Source organism: Nannobrachium achirus (genome assembly GCF_963921795.1).
Source record: "Nannobrachium achirus genome assembly, chromosome: 11".
In the NCBI taxonomy this organism is placed as follows: Eukaryota; Metazoa; Chordata; class Actinopteri; order Myctophiformes; family Myctophidae; genus Nannobrachium; species Nannobrachium achirus.
Window position 1 is genome coordinate 27,927,689 of NC_137820.1, and position 17,780 is coordinate 27,945,468.

A 17,780-nucleotide genomic window follows, 5' to 3' on the forward strand; every position below is an offset into this window, starting at 1 on the left:
CGTTTTCAGGCCAAGGACCCCTTAGTCGAGAGAGAGATGAAGCAGGGACCCCCACAACCCATAGATGCCATAATAGTTTAGTTTCATCGTTTGACAGCACAATCATCAGTGTATTTTGGCTTCATCTAAATTTGTGTTTTCAGATATTTAACCACTTGAACCGTCAATACTTGATAAACTTGACCTATCACTCTGTACTTAGTCTACACTTTTCCCCCTCTACACCAAACCTCTTCTCCGAAAACTTGTAGATCTGCTATTTTTGGCTTAAGTTCTAAGAATATGGACACTAGGGTTCAAGTGGTTAATTTCCCGGACCCCCTGTTGAAGACCCCTGGTATATACAATAGCAGCATACATTTTTGTAATACGTCTGAGCACAGAAATTACTGATGCGTTGTGGTTGTCATTAAACTCAAAATAAAGAAATAATCCAAAGCACTCGTGAAATGATTTCCGTGCAGAGTCACAGCAAGCATCCATTTGGTTCCAAAACTACATTTAGCTGGAGAGAGACCCCCCCCTGGAATCCCCTCAAGGACCCCCCAAGACTCCCACTGCTTCAGGCAGCCCATAGCTGGCTGTGTTTTGACTGTGAGGTTGATTGTACTGTACCTCTGTCACCCTCCCCCCACACGGCAGACCCTCCCCGGAAGCGTGTGGACTCCCCCATGCTGAACCGACACGGCAAGAGGAGACCGGAGCGCAAGTCCATGGAGGTGCTGAGCGTGACGGACGGGGGGTCCCCGGTGCCTGCGCGCAGGGCCATCGACATGACACAACACGGACAGAGGTACGGTATGACACTGGTTCTCAACCTGTGGGTCGGGACCCCCCAGGAGGGGTCCCCAAATTATTTAGAGGGGTCCCCAGATGATTAACTTAAAGGACAACTTTTAGTTTTTTACAACAAGGGTTCATATTTTAGATTGTAATTAAAGAATATAAAAGATGAGTGTTAAAAAAAATTCATTTACTTCTTTCTATTGTTTTAGAGATTCTTATGTCAGTGGTTGGGAGCATGCGTACAAGTGGCTAAATATGTCATTTTACACAGAATAAGCCCATTTCCAAGATACAACGCAACCTTTCATGTTTGGATGTGACTTATGGGGGCTAGAAGTGTTACTGTAAATAGCAATAAAGAAACTGCTGGCTTATTGTGTCAAAAAAAGACATATTTAGCCACTTGTATGCATGCCCCCATGCGTACGCATGCCCCACAATTTAGCACGGTAAACGTGATAAAACAATAGAACAAAGCAAATGAGAACATTTTAACACTCACTTTTTCTTTTCTCTAATTACAATCTAAAATATGAACCCTTGTTGTAAAAAAAAAAATCCTTTAACTCTTAGCCAGCCAAATCGCCAAACGTCGCCTTGCTGATGATTTTCTGATTTTTTTGGTATTTTTTTGACATTTTTAGAGCAAAAACTGACCTTTCTAGCTTCATTTCAGTCTAAAGGATGATTCTGCGATGGAAATGACATCATCGATGACGTAACCCGGAAATCGGACTTATGCCTGCTGGGTTTCTGTACTCATAACTTGGAAATTAATAATATTCCTGGCAGTATAGGCGCACAAGCATATTGTAAATGGCTGTGTATGTGTTTATGTGCAACGTTGTTTTCTCACTCAACAGTAAACAAACTAACATAATGTTCAAGTGTATAGAGGGTATTTGCACATTTCTAAAGTGACAATTTAAGGGCTTTTTAATACCTCTACAATGAAAAATGTTACATTGGCCAAATTGTCAAATGTTAGAGGCAGAAATTGTGGAAATAGCCAATCGTTGTGAGGCGTTGTGACCATGTAGATCTGCTATTTTCACAATAGAACCGTGTTATACAAAATGTAATGCCTCAACTCTTAGTGCTCGTCAGGGTGGGTCGCCAGTTGTTGGGGTCGCGGCCTGAAAAGGTTGAGAACCACTGTGCTATGACACCAGTGACCACACGGGGCAGTGGTTCTCAACCTTTTCAGGCCGTGACCCCCCAAATTATCATATTTTAACTGGGGACCAAATGGACCATTTGGTTCCATTTGTACAGAACCTAGAGAGTCCCTGGAATCCATGTTGAGAACCACACACAGAGCTTTGCATCTGGGATTAAACCAATTAAATGGTGTAAAGTAACTAAGTACGTTTTCTAAAGTACTTTACTTCAGTACAATTGCGAGGTATTCGTACTCAGAGGCAAATATTGTACTTTTAGTCCACTCCAATTATTTGAAAACTTTATTTACTAGTTACTTTTGTAGATCTTGATTATTATCACAAAACATACATTAACCACTTCTCCCCTATATATAGCCTACATTTCGGCCATTTGAAAATAGACTATGTACAAGCTCACAAGGAGTCGCGATGAAATGCATTATGAGCTTGTCGATCTGCTATTTTCAAAAGATTTTTTATACATTTGAAAACTTGGGGACTTTGCAGTATTACTTTACTTTTATACTTTTACTTACGGTAAATAAAGAATGTGAGTACTTCTACCACTTTTTCTAGTCACATGTTCAAATACTGGATTCTGATTGGCTAAATTCCGGAGGTTATGGCAGAACAACCGCCGCAGTTGTTTGAGGACGAGATCAATGCGCCTCAGTGTACATCCGGGGACTTCAGGAGGTAGTCGGAACACCTTTCCCCCAACCAACATATGACGGTCGTAGCGGTCCTATGTTTACTAACGTGCGTACGACGTCGCCGATTTATTTGGATCCAATGCAATCCGCCAACTTTAAAGCCCCTTTTCTCTGAACCTATGCCTTTCTGGAAGCCAACAGCCTCTATTTACGGCCGGAACGGTCCTTCTAACTGACGTTAGCTTAGCTGTATGCTAGACATCTTTCTCTGCATGGAGTTGGCGTCATCTGGTGGTGAGTAGAAGATGTTGTTTGTGGAACTATTTGCTGTCGTCGCGGAAGTTTTATAGGCAATAATGATTGTAACTTAATATCCTTGCAAGTTACAACTATGTGTTTTCTTTCATGTATACGGAAAAAAGTGGTAGAAAAGCTATTTACCACTCGGGGTCGGACATTATGCTCTGATAATGTCCTGTGTGAGGGTGTTATCGGACTCGGCTTCGCCTCGTCCGATCACCCCCTCACACAGGACATTATCAGAGCATAATGTCCTCTCACTCGGGGTAAATTGCTTACTTTTTCCACCACTGGATCAAACACAGTTTCCAATTAGCGTGTTGCACACTGTGCAGTCCACGCACACACACACAGGCACACACGCACACACTCAAACTGAACACACTGACTCTGTGCTTCACTGTGTCTCTTGTCTCACCATAGTAAATCAGTTTACAGTAAAGCCTTGGATATTCCTGACGGCAACACAAAATGCAGCAAAGGAGAAAGGTATTCATCTCCCCCCCACCCCCACCCCCCACATGCAGCCAAACCACATGTCAAGGAAAAGACAGATTTAATCAAATATGTACCCCATGCACATACATAAGAAACCTGCAATGAAGTGATCAGTGAGCTCCATCTCTCTAGCAATTCTAGTTAATGTTATTGTCACTTTATATTTATAATTTACTTTTTTTCCCTCTGATTGTCAGGGGATATTAAAGTGGGCGTGACATGGCCAAAACAGCTAATTATGGCTATCAAATTAGCCAATTTTTTTAATGATGTCATGTACCCCCATGTTAAATTACCCAATCAAATTAATTTATTGTAGTTACTGTACTGAAAGTAGTACTTTCTGTACAGTAACGGCAATACATTAATTTGATTGGGCTAATATGGGGGGAGGGGCGGAGACTCGCGGAGTCGAGTATCCATATCATTATCTTTTGAAACTGCCCCAAAAAAAGCTGTCCGAGGCATGTTTCCGACTTTCTAAACCAACTTTAAAACTATCAGTTCTAGGGGTAAAAATTATACACCATTCGCTATAAAATGGTAAAAAAGTACATGTCTTCTTCAAAAAAAGGTGTCAGAGATTCGTTACGAGGGTCAACACGCTTCTCCCCGTCTAAGGGACGGTTTTGACGGCCATACCCTGCTGTGTCTTCCGCTAAACCTGACTGGAGGACCTGACCGGGACGCGTGATTATGGATCCCACTGGGAAAGATGGAGAACGAGCGTCCAGCGATCTCCTTCTCCTCGGCAGCTTTGAGCCCTTTTAGCAGACATATGTCCTGCTGTCTCGGAGGACTGAGGTCCGTGGCTCATACACTCTGTGTGTGTAGCCTGTGTGTGTGTGTACACACACAATAGCTCTCCAAAATAGCCTTACGGTGCGGCGCTGCTACACGCTAACAACATCACGTTGGTGCGCGGCACGGCAGGACGGACGAAGTATACATTGCGAGGCACCGCACAACGGACGAAGTATACATTCACTACTAACTGATACGGCCCCGCCTCCTTTTCAGACCGTTTGAAGAAACACCACGTGACTTACTGTATCATAATGTTAAATTTCGGCCGGTGTCACGCCCCCTTTAATAAAACCTGGGAATAAATTCCTTACCAAACAATTTCTTCGTAACCAATGTGTTCGTAAAGGTGTCTAGTAACATATCGAACAAAGTTTGAAATTCAAAATCCCTAGGAGAATATTTGACAGCTAGGGTAACTTTGGGTCTCATTCACTTAGATACACTATACTATAAAGGAAAAGATAACTCCCACAAGATCTGCTTTAAGTGGGATATGAGGGGTCTAACTAGGTGTTTTTAATTATTCTGAATCCATTGCAAGCATTTGTTTTGCACGGGAGTCATTTTTTTCCTTTATAGTATAGTGTATAGTAAGTGAATGAGACCCAAAGTTACCCTAGCTGTCAAAGATTCTCCTAGGGATTTTGAATTTCAATCTTTGTTAGGTATGTTACTAGACACTTTTACAAACACATTGGTGAAGAAATCGTTTGGTAAGGAATGTATTCCCAGCTTTACAGGTCTTCTGATAATATTCCCTGACTATGAAAAACTTTGGCACGCTCTATCTCTGCCATACTTTCACCTGCCAAGATTTCCCAAGATTTTTTTTTTGTACTTTAAGCATATTTTGATGCCAATACTTTTGTACTTTTACTCAAACACAGGCCCTTTACTTGTAGCAGAGTCTTTTTTATATTGTGGTATTGCTACCTTTAATTAAGTAAAACATTTGAGTACTTGTATCACCACTGTACAGTTGTCCACCAATTAGTCAGAAGACAGTTCTACAACTGCTGCGGCTTCAACCCTTTCATCCTACCGTCGCTGTCGGGCAGAAACCTCTTATCTCCATATTTTAACTTTTTGTGTGTTTTTGATCATAGTACAGTATCACACAAAAGCATCAAAAGTAGCAGATCCACAAGCTCGAAAAGTGGCGCGAATCGATGCGTTTTGAGCTTGTAGATCTGCTACTTTTGCTCTGTTTGTATTTGAATCCTGAAAAGTAACAGTTTTGTACATACCGGTATGAGGTTTCCACCCGACAGAGACGCTATGCACTGTAAATTATCACGCTGAGATTTAGAGTACAGTAATGTCGCATTTCAGTCCCTTAAGAGTTAAGAATGAGTTCTGTCGTGCTATTTTGAACTTCGCTACTCCACAGTTAGCACAATAATCTTTTTATTAATATTCAGAATATATTGGAGCAATCAGCTCCCATACTGTGCCCCACTTTCTCTGACCCAATACATTTCTTCCTTCTAAACAATCTACTAAGTTGTGCCCAAAGCCACATCAGCAGTAGTTGTAATCAAATCAATTTCCTGATCTTATTTCAGAAGCCAGTACATGATCCGTGTTTAGCAGATCTACAATCTGTGAGCTTAATGGGTTGATCACATGAACATAGCCTTATTTAGTAAAAAAAAAAAAAAAAAGTAAATCATATCACCTCTGCTCATACATCTGTTGTTTGTATTGTTTTCTTTTATAATGCCAAGTATTTGTTTCGGTGCAGCCAATCGACTCAACCTTATTGCATTACGTTCATGCGCTACATCATCAAGGCCGGGTACCATTACATTTGGTTGATCTGGATTCTAATCTGCAGTCGTTGCGGCAGTGCTCGTATTCACTATGTGATCATCACTTGTTTTGTGTCAAGCTGACTGAGGCTTCATTTAAAATAGGCATGTTATAAAAGGCACTGAGGGGCATAGATAGATAGATAGATAGATAGATACCTCATTTATATGGGAATCCCCCTGTGGTCTCTAAATTATGTACAGAGTACATACAGTGGTGTAAAGTAACTAAAGTAATGTACTTAAGTACAATTTTGAGGTATTTGTACTTTACTTGAATATTTCCAAATTCCAATACTTTTACTTCTACTAGACTACATCTGGGATCCAAATGTTGTACTTTTACTCCACTACATTTATTTGAAAACTATAGTTACTAGTTACTTTGCTGATATAAATTATAATATGTTAAAACAAACATACATAAACCACTTTACGCGTCGCATTGTGGCGCGTTGTGAGCTTGTAGATCTGCTATTTTCAAACATTTTGTACTTTTACTTTTAGTACTTTAAGTACATTTTGATGCCAATACTTTTGTACTTTTACTCAAGTACATTTTGAATTCTGGACTTTTACTTGTAACCGAGTACATCTACAGTGCAGTATTGATACTTTTACTTAAGTACAACATGTGAGTACTTTTTCCACTTCTGTATACAGAGAGAGAGAGAGAAAGAGAGAGTGTAATTAACCATTGGAGACTCATTTTGTTATGATTTATTTCAGCCTTCTTCAAGCGGCATTTCATTTCTTTTGCATCTTCCAGAGCTCCCTTCACCTCTCAGCTCTTCTCCTTAAACTCCTCCTTAAGGTCCTGCCGGGCCTCCGTCGGTTCACTTTTGGTTTATTCATTTTCCTGTTTTCATCACCTTCTCCCTGCTACCTCATCATCCCCTCAGGCAATCACAGTTTTATCTCTCTTTTTATGGAAAGATTGCGTGAGTTTTGAAACTTTTCCTCCCCCTCCAGCAGCACCTCCACCACCTGAACCCTAGCGTTGCTGTTCAGGGGGGGGCCGTTCGCCCAAAAATATAGCAGACAATAGCAGACTACAGATATGTTCAGACAATAGCAGACTACTAAACGATTTGTTGTGGAGGGGGAAAAAAGAGAGGACCACGGTCGACCACGGCCAATTAAGTACTAGTTTACTAGTACTAGTGGCGCTAAATGGGACACATCCATGTTGATGACATGAGTCTAGACATACTGTGTACCGATTTGCGTGATTTTAGGGCAAAAATTGTAGGAGCTGTGTCCAAAGATGTGTTTTGCAAGAATCGGCCTCATGGTGGCGCTAGAAGAGGGCCATGCGAGAATTGAGGGGTGGAAGTTGTGGTTTGGCAGGCAAGAAATTGTGGAGAAAAGGGGGTAAAAAGCTAAATAAAATCTTAGGCACTCAGTTGGCACAGAGGTATTATTTTCTTAATGTTTAAGAAAGAGTTAATTAAAATTGTAACGGTTTTGCCAATACATTTTGGGGGCCCACACGCAATGCCCTCGTGGCCCACCGTGGCCCTGACCCACTGGCTGAGAAGGGCTTGGGCTCCACTCTAAATGTATTTTTAAACAGAGAATAAAAGTGGGACCTGAAGGGCCCTTTACTATTATAGACCTCAATAGGAACGTCCTAACTCAATGGCGGTGGCATATTGAATAGGTTTGCCTTCTAACCTGGCATCAGTCATCACGGAAACGCTCCCATGCATCATCCCAATCTCTCAGGAGGTACATCTATTCACCCCTCCCTCCCCTGCGCCACCACAGTAGCATCTCTAGCACCTAGCAGGCCGATGGAGGGGATACATTTTATGTTGACAACTGAAATGATGAATCTATAGAATAGTTTGCATGTGTTGATATTTTCAGCCTTTTATCAGTCGATGTAAGGCAGAAACCTCCTATCTCCATTAGGGATGGGACGATATGAAAATGTCATATCACGATTATTATTGTGACAAAATAAATCGAGATTTACGATATTATCGCGATAATCTAAATCCGTTATCCTGGGGCGGAACATTTGCCAAAAAAAAGCAGATCTACTATCGATCGGCTATTTTTTGGCAAAGACATTTGATAGAGATTGAAAAAAAGACTGTATCAAGTACGTATATTATAGGTACCTTTTACCAATTATAGAGGGTTTAAGTGGTGCCAGATATGCAGCTCGGCAAATAAAAGCTGAATTGATCCCAGTGCATGACGGAGGACGATATCACGATAAATCAAATCTCCACGATACGATTATCGTGAATGTTTTTTATCCTGATAAACGATAATATCGCGTATCGTCACATCCCTAATCTCCATATTTTTACTTTTCGTGCTTATTTCTGTTTGTGTAAATCAATAGCCTTGATCACGAAAGTAGCAGATCCTCAAGCTTGAAGCGCAATCTGCTACTTTTGAATCTGAACCCTGAAAAGGAACCGTTTTGGACCACCCGTCCGAGACCGAGATATCCTTCGATTGCGTGCGTGTACAGGGGCGTCACAAGGGGTAGGGAAGTGGGACTGAGTTACTAGGGCCCAAGGTGGAGGGGCCCTAGTAACTTTAGCTATTGAAAAATAGCAGATATACAAGCTCACAGCGCGGCACCGAGTGCCGCGCTGCGAGCTTGTAGATCTGCTATTTTTTAAAAGTCGTGAAAATGTGCGCAAATCTTTGAATAAATGTATTTTTTAAGTGAACATTTGTAACTCAAATTTTGCTTCTGGGGGGTCCCTGGAACTAAATATTTTGAGATCGGGGTCCCTGGCCAAATACATATCATCTTGGGGGTCCTTGACATAGGTTTCTTGCACACATTTTCACGATTTTTCAAAAATAGCAGATCTACAAGCTCTGTGAGCTTGTATATCTGCTATTTTTCAATAGTTAACATTCATGGGGGGCCCGCAGTGAATCCTTGTACCCAGGGCCCAGAATTTGGTGTGACGCCCCTATGCACTTGCGTGTCTACTCTGTATAGACTTGAGTATCGGACGATAATATACACATGGTGCCCAAACGTTTGGCAGTGAGTTTCTCTTGAGACAAACCATATCTCTGCGCTGGCAGCAAACTTTAGCCGACAGCACATCAAACACATCAGAGGACTTTACATCATAGTGTGTGTCAGATAGAAGGCTGCCTTTGAAACGTCTATTTTGACATGACTGATCTCCACAGCATGAATGCTGCTGCTGCTGCAAGAGAGAGAGAGAGACTTTTAGGCTTTATCTAAAATTACTAAACTAAAAAACCATGCCGTCTCGACCGGTGTTTCCCAAACTTTTCCCCAAACATTTGGTGTCTCCCTGGGACACCTAAAGCTTTATTTAATTGTGAAATTAGATCTACCACCATCTACCAGATCTGCTATTTTCGCAATTTCTTTTTTAATAATAATTATTATTTTAATACATTATGAATTGACCAAAACTCAACGTTGTGAGCTTGTAGATCAGCATATTTTCATTATTACTTTTTTATTTTTATTTGATTTAGCATGTTTTTCTTTGCCCCCGCGGAAGGAAGCTGAGGCCAATGCAGATTATCATCGCTGTCGGACAGAAACCTCTTATCTCCATATTCTGACCGATAGTGTTCTTTGAGCGGTGCTAACCGCTCCTACGTCTGGCTTTGTGTGTATGTATGAGTGTCCGCATGAGCATGGAACTCCATGTATGGAAATGACCAACGTCATGGACAGAACGGCCCATACAAGGAGATATGCTTGTGTGTCGTGTATATGATACAATGCGAAGTGAGCACCGCTCACTTTTTGTAACTAAACGCCCTTATTGATCAGTGGTTCTCAACCTTTTCAGGCCACGACGCCCTAAATAATCATATTTTAACTGGGGACCCCCCACCCTGACAAGCACTAAGAGCTGAGGATTTTTTTATAACACGGTTCTATTGTGAAAATAGCAGATCTACATGCTCACAACAATTTTCACAATTTCTGTGTCTAATATTGAGCAATTTACCCTCACTTAAACCTTATGTTGGATGGTTGACTTTGGAGTGAGAAAACAATGTTGCACATTAAGTTAATCATCTGGGGACCCCCCACAGGTTGAGAACCACTGTTTTTGATCATACTACACTGTCACACAAAAGTATCAAAAGTAGCAGATCTGCAAGCACGAAACAGCAGTGCAAAGCATCACATTTCGATTGTAGATCTGCTGCTTTTCATACTTTTGAATTTGAATCCTGAAAAATGTCAGTTTTGGACATACGAGGTTTCCATCCGACAGAGACGTCGTTCACATGAAGACAGCCTTTTATACGCATATTGAATCCCCTTCTTGTATCCTTTTATTATGCTCCAGAAACGTCTGAAAAGATGTTTTAAAAAACGTTAAAATCACAGCGAGGGAGAAGAAGAGAGAACGCCATGATTTAACCCATTTAGGCCTAGAATTATTGAATGCTTCAACCAGTGAAAAATAGCAGATATACAAGCTTGCAGCGCGGCACCGAGTGCCGCACTGCGAGCTTGTAGATCTGCTATTTTTGAAAAAGTCGTGAAAATGTGTGCAAATCTTTGAATATAATGTATTTTTTAAGCGAACGTTTGTAACTCAAATTTTGCTTCTGGGGGGTCCCTGGAACTAAATATTTTGAGATGGGGGTCTGTGGCCAAATAAATATAATGTTGGGGGTCCTTCACATGAAAAAGTTTGAGAACCACTGACATACTAGTCTCTCAAGAACAGACTAACTGAGCTCCAGTTGAAGTGAAAAGGACCTTTTCTTTGACGATGGCCAGCCAGATTGCTGACACAGAAACATAGGGTTTTTCAAAAAATCTTAGAAGGATTCAAAAGACACTTATAGAATCGGGTCAAAATTCTAATTTTCAAAATTTTTCAAAAATAGCAGATCTACAAGCTCGCAGTGAGCTTGTATATCTGCTATTTTTCAATAGTTAAAGCATAAAATAATGATACACAATAACGTGTACCCGTTCTAAATGATTTAATTTCCCAATCCTAACGAAGTGCCAGGAGAAAATGAGAGAAAAGTTAATGATATGTAAATGAAATATGGAAAACCTCTGCCGTGTGAAAGAGGAGAATATCAATGGACCCTCCTCCCCCTCCTCCCCCTCTGCTGTGTAGAGTTCTGCTCTACTTGCTTCCTGCTGTTTCTTTTCACTGGGATATGAGACTGTTGTGGTCTTAATAAGTCGGGCGTTGAGAGGGTAATCATTAAAACATGATTCATCTACAAAGACTCAGATACGCACAAAATGAAACGACCTTTGTGTTTGAATTCAATTTGAGATCTGAAGGGATCTTTAAAACCGTTTAACCGTGTTAAAGTTTTTTTGAGGGGCTGAACGGAAAGTATCAATAACGCTTGCACACACAGGAGTTGTCAATGCAGGAGGGAGGACTGTAGGAAGTAACAGAGTAACAGAGTTACACTTCATAGTTCATTTGCTACTTTTGAACACTCAAAATGTCTGAAAGTTCCTGAAAATGTTCTCCTACATCGGTGGTTCTCAGCCTTTTCGGGACTGTACCTATGTTCCCCAGGTTCTATGTTCCCCATTTACCCCCACAAAAAAAGGTTATATGTTCCCCATTTACCCCCACAAAAAAGGTTCTATGTTCCCCACTCACCCAAAAAAGGTCCCCCTATGTTCCCCAGGTTCTATGTTCCCCACTTACCCAAACAAAAAAAGGTTTTATGTTCCCCGCTCAACTTAAAAAAGGTTATATGTTCCCCACTCATCCAAAAATGCAGGAAACATTCATTTCTAATTATTAATAACAACTCAAAACAGACAATAATGGGGAGAAATTACGATTACTAGTGGGACAGGGGGGCACTAGGGGCATCTGGACACCATACTTGTATTATGACTGGGCATCTGGACGAGTGGGCACCTGGACATCTGGGCAATAGGGACATGTGGGCTTTTGGACGTGTGGGCAGTCCCCCTAGAGGAGTGGGCACTTAGGGGTGGAGACATCTGGGCACCTGGGCAACTGGGGACCTAAATTAGGATTTCCCACATGTTCTTAGTTCTCTGATGTCCCACCATTTCATGCATTTGAGTTGGGAACATATACTTATTTTTTTAACTGGGGACCCCCCCCCACATTGACAAGAACTTGGAATTGTAGTTACATGCTGTGGGAGATGGGGCATTGAGCTATTTGGGGGCATTGCGTCATGTCTCCACTTCCCTGTCATAGAATAACAAATTGTTTTTTCGCTTCCAACAACAGTGTTTATGCCCCCAACTCCCCCCCGCCCCTGTCTTTTGACTCTGGAGAGGGTACATTCTGTTTCATATGATTCCATGCCCTCTGCCCACCCCAAAGCCTCTTGTAAATGGTCCACCCCCCACAGAGCGGCATCGGAGGCCCCACAGGGGCCTTGGATGGGCCTCAGACACATCCATTGGTCACACTGTGGGGGAAAGAAAGGGGGCCCCATTCCAAAATAGGCTTATGGGAAAAGTTAGCTCAAGGACTAATGGATAATAGACAAAGCAGAATGGATAGACTCACACGGCGGACACAAACGCCCTTGAAGCAGTGTAAAGTAACTAAGTACATTTGCTTAGGTACTAAGTAAGTGATATATTTGTACTTTACTTGAGTATTTCTAATTTCCAATTCTTCTACTCCACTACATCTGGGATCCAAATATTGTACTTTTACTCCACTACATTTATTTGAAAACTTTTTTAGTCACTAGTTACTTTGCAGATATATATTATAATATGAAAAATACATGAACCATTTTAGCACTACTTTATACCATGGCTATTTCAAAATAACAGATCTACAAGCGTTGCATCGCGACGCATTGTGAGCTTGTAGATCGTCTATTTTCAAATATGTTGTACTTTTACTTTTGGTACTTTAAGTACATTTTGATGCCAACACTTTCATACTTTTACTCAAGGACATTTTGAATTCCAGACTTTTACTTGTAAGGGTGCCCACACACCAAAATACCTATGTGAGCGGAATCCGCGTTCCGCCAATGCATTTCAATGAGAGTGAAGCGGTTTCATGCCAGCAGAGGATTTCTGCAAAAAACGCTCCCTTATCATTGAAATGCATTGGCGGAACGCGGATTCCACTCTCAAAGGTATTTTGGTGTGAGGGCACCCTAACAGAGCATTTCTATATTGCAGTATTGATACTTTTACTTAAGTAAAGTACTTTTTCCACCACTGCACAGTCACACGCACGCACAGACAAAACAAGCGCACGCAATCGCACACACGCAAGCACATATGCACACTTTGTGCAGACTGACTAGCTGGCTGGCTCCAGTTTCTCATCTCCCTATTTTGAATGTACTCGCGTGGATTCTTTCTCTATTTGCATTTGATAAATGATTGGTTAGCTGTGTGCTGTTCACTATAACCCATTTAAGCCTAGAATTATTGAATGCTTTAACCAGTGAAAAATAGCAGATATACAAGCTCACTCGGTGCCGCGCTGCGAGCTTGTAGATCTGCTATTTTTGAAAAAGTCGTGAAAATGTGTGCAAATCTTTGAATAATATTTATTTTCAAAGCGAACGTTTGTAACTCAAATTTGGCTTCTGCGGGGGGGGGGGGGGGGGGGGGGGGGGGGAGGGAACTAAATATTTTGAGATGGGGGTCCGTGGCCAAATACATATCATTTTGGGGGTCCTTCACATGAAAAGGTTTGAGAACCACTGACATAGTAGAGCACCAGTTCAAGTGAAAAGGACCTTTTCTTTGACGATGGCCAGCCATTATTGCTGACATAGAAACATAGGTTTTTCAAAAAGTCTTAGCAGGATTCAAAAGACACTTATAGAATCAGGTAAAAATTCAAATTTTCACGATTTTTCAAAAAACAGCAGATCTACAAGCGCTATTCTTCAATCTGCTATTTTTCAATGGTTAAAGCATAAAATAATGATACACAATAATGTGTACCCCGTTCTAAATGGGATAAATAAAAGACTCGTCAACAGCGATCCCCCTGCCGCTCGCTGACAGCCCATTACTGTACAGAACAACCATCTGTAACATTACCCTTATCAGAGTTGGGTGTAACGCGTTACAAAGTAACGCGTTACTGTAATAATACTACTTTTTTCGGTAACGAGTAGTGTAACGGTACTACTCCTCCGAAATAATAATAACACTACAAATACTGCCTGGTCGCGTTACTCGCTACTCGCTACTTTCGTGCCTGCAGTTTCTGCTTCTGCCTTCAGCAGGAACCGATTGTAAACATCATCACTTGTCTTTTAAAACATTGGAACTGCCATTTATCTAAAATAACTAACCAAAGAAGAGGTAATCAAACACATTTGATAACACATTTGATTGTCAGCACAGCAGCAGGTCACGGTGACACTGTGGCAATCAAGCCGCAGCCAGCAGCCACCCGACATTTGATAACCATCGCATATAGATTAATACAAGGGACTAAAAACAGCAAACCCCCCAAATACGGATATTTATAATATCAAGCAAAGAAATGAGTTACCTTTTGCCCATGAGAGAAAGGGAGAGAGAGAGAGAAAAGAGAAAAAAAGAGTGGCACGGCAGCGCATCACGAGGTGCGCAAAGCCGACGTTTGAATCACAGCCTAGATTAATATCCTACACGTGACAAGATACATTAAAACCCCCAAATAGTGAGTATTAAATATCCAGCGAGCCACAAGAATGAATTAGCCTACTGGAAATGTACGGTAGGCTGAGAGAGAGAGGGAAAAAGAGCACCTCACCTTTGCTCTGAGACTCTGACATGAGCTGATGATGACGGACAATTAATAATTCCTTATGCAAAACCATCGCTGCATGTTGCTTTTTTAAGCAAATGGGAAGTTTTCCGCTGCTAGAATTAGTTTGACATTGTTTTAGTGCTTCTGCTGCACACGGAGTCATCTCATTGTAGTTCCATCACTTTCGCCTGCTACAGTAGGGTAGAGTGGGGGAATAGGCCCCCCCTGGGGTAATAAGCCCCCCAGCTGTATTTGACTACAGAACTACCTACTTACTAATACAAATTATAATAATTACTATATGACCTGCTGCGCTCTGTGGGGGGAGAATCTCCGCCAGGTCATGTCCACCCCTGGACTGGAAAATTCATAGGAGCCAAATGGAATGAAATCTGCTTAAACTGACTGACATATGGATACAGAACTATAGGCTATAATGTCAGGTGGAAACCATGTATGTCCATAAATAAATGAATAAACTCATATGTGAGCTAAATAAGGCCACAGGGGCTCAGAAATAATTTAATTATTATAATTTTGATTAATTATTATAACTTCGTATTATTAATATTATTATTATTATTAGACTCATTCAAATGACCACCAGTGAGCCCTGCTCACTTCATTGAACAACATAACTGTATTGTATTAGATATTATAATAATATATAATAAATATTTAATACATCTAATATATGTTGGCAATGCATCTCAGGCTTTTTTATGGAGTAACGCAAAAGTAGTGTAACGAGTAGTGTAACGAGTTACTTTCTCCAGGAAGTAATGAAGTAGTGTAAGGCACTACTTTTTTCAGAGGTAATATGTAATATGTAGTGCACTACTTTTTGGAGTAACGGATCCCAACTCTGACCCTTATAGAACGCCTGCTCTGTGGCACTAGCAGATGCACCGCGCCTGGAAACAATATGCCTCTGATGGCCGCAGGACACTGCGTCTTGGCATGCCTTTCCACCATGCACCATTGGCATGTGTTTATCCCTGGCATGTGCAGATACTGTACCAGTGGTGTAAAGTAACTAAGTACGTTTACTCACTGTACTTAAAGGGGCACTCCACCACTTTTCAACCTATGTCCATATAATTGATCCTCACTCAAAAATAGCTTTTCTTTCTTTTTTTTTTTTTTTCTTTTTCAGAGGAGGGCTGTGGGCAGGTCAGAAACCCATAGTCTTGTGACATCATCGATTGCCAATCCAGCTTATAGAAACTGCAGGCTTTCTATTCCTGAAAAGTTGCAATTTTAAAGTGGAAGCCATTGTTCTCGCGATAATAAAAATCTTTTTTTCAAAAATATTGATAAAAAAGATTTTTTTGGAAAATGATGATGTCACAAGACTATGGATTCTGAACTTCCCACAGCTCTCCTAGGAGACTTGGACTAAGTAGAAAAAAATTGTGATATTTTATCATGACCATTAGTGAGGACCTATTATTGCGACCGTAGGTCGCATTTACTACCAAAACCTCCACAGGCTGTCTGTGAGTGAGTCAGTCAGTCACACTTTTGCCCTGCTCATATCTCTACAACCGTTGCCACCATCCATGCCAAATTTTGCACACACACTCCTTGACTGCCAAACTACAACCTCCAAGGACCCCCGGGACCCCCAGATGTAAAAAATGACCAAATGTGCTCACACGTCACACGTCACACTTTTTCCCTGCTTATATCTCCGCACCCGTTGACCCGATCCATGCCAGATTTTACACACACACTCCTTGCCTGCCAAACTACAACCTCCAAGGACCCCCGGGGGGACCCCCAGATGTAAAAAATGACCAAATGTGCAAAAATGACCAAATGACCACCCCAACGGGGCTGCTCACGGGGAATTCCCGGGGACCACCAACTCCTGGTGCTCCAGAACGGATGCAAAAGTGGTGGCGCCCCCAGTGGAGGACCCCCTGCCACTGCAGCGCACATAAAATGCCGTAACTCGGGCTAGGAGCGTCCGGGAGAGCCGGGGCCGGTACCTATTCGTCCGCCAAGGCAACGCGGAGACCACACCCCTCATTTCTCACATGGCCCTATTCTAGCGCCACCTTCAGGCTGATTTTTAAAACACATTTTTGGACACTGCTCCTACAGTTTTTGCCCTAAAATCACGAATATCACTACACAGCATGTCTACACTCATGTCATCAACATGGATCAGGAAGATTTTGGAAAAACACATTTTTGCCCTATTTGTGGAGATAAGCCACCTACGGTCGCTTATCTCCCGATTAGGGAGTCTTACTGGTATGAAGACAGGTTGAAAAGTGGTGAACTACTCCTTTAAGTACACTTTTCAGGTGTTTGTACTTTACTTGAGTATTTCCAATTTCCAATACTTTTACTTCTACTCCACGCACACACACGCACGCACGCACGCACGCACGCACGCACGCACGCACACTCACACACACACACACACACACACACACACACACACACACACACACACACACACACACACACACACACACACACGCTTGCATTACCATACTTGTGAGAACATTGACTTTTTAGGAGGATGATTTTCAGAATGGTCCACTGAACGGTTGCTGTGTGATGCCCTGAGCCTCTTAGTGTAAATAATGTATTAATGAGTGTATAGATGGCAGCGCCAGTTGCTTTGTGTGCTGCTGCGTTCCCTCCATGCACTTAAACCCCTTAAGGTTGAGTGGAGTGGAATTCTCTTTTTCTTTGTTTTTATTTAGAGTAGCCAATTATTTTTAACCCCCTTTTTCCTCCCCGATTTAGTCATTATGCCAATGAATTCCTCCCCACTCACTGCTGTTGTATCCTACTGAATCACCTGCCAGCGAGGAGCCCCCACCGGGAGGTTTCTCCTCTGTTTTATGTCGTCGTGGGGAAAGCTTTTGCAAAAAAAAAAAAAAAAAAAAATAGCTGATGATGGACAAAGCTCACAACGAGTCGATCTGCTGTTTTCCGGCCAAAGCCTTCCCCACAATACGGATGCTGGGGTTTAAAGGACAACAAGTTTTTTTACAACAAGGG

The 17,780-nt window shown here is 41.7% G+C and overlaps 1 protein-coding gene across 1 annotated transcript in view; it reads left to right on the plus strand.

The window, feature by feature from the left end:
* Positions 1 to 17,780, plus strand: part of brsk2a (BR serine/threonine kinase 2a) — a gene marked incomplete at both ends in the record, with an annotated part of 440,510 nt that overhangs the window by 393,024 nt on the left and 29,706 nt on the right. The window contains 2 exons of the mRNA XM_080736976.1: positions 643 to 793; positions 3,326 to 3,391. Coding sequence (XP_080593102.1) covers positions 643 to 793; positions 3,326 to 3,391 — 217 coding nt within the window. The remainder of the gene's footprint in view (positions 1 to 642; positions 794 to 3,325; positions 3,392 to 17,780) is intronic.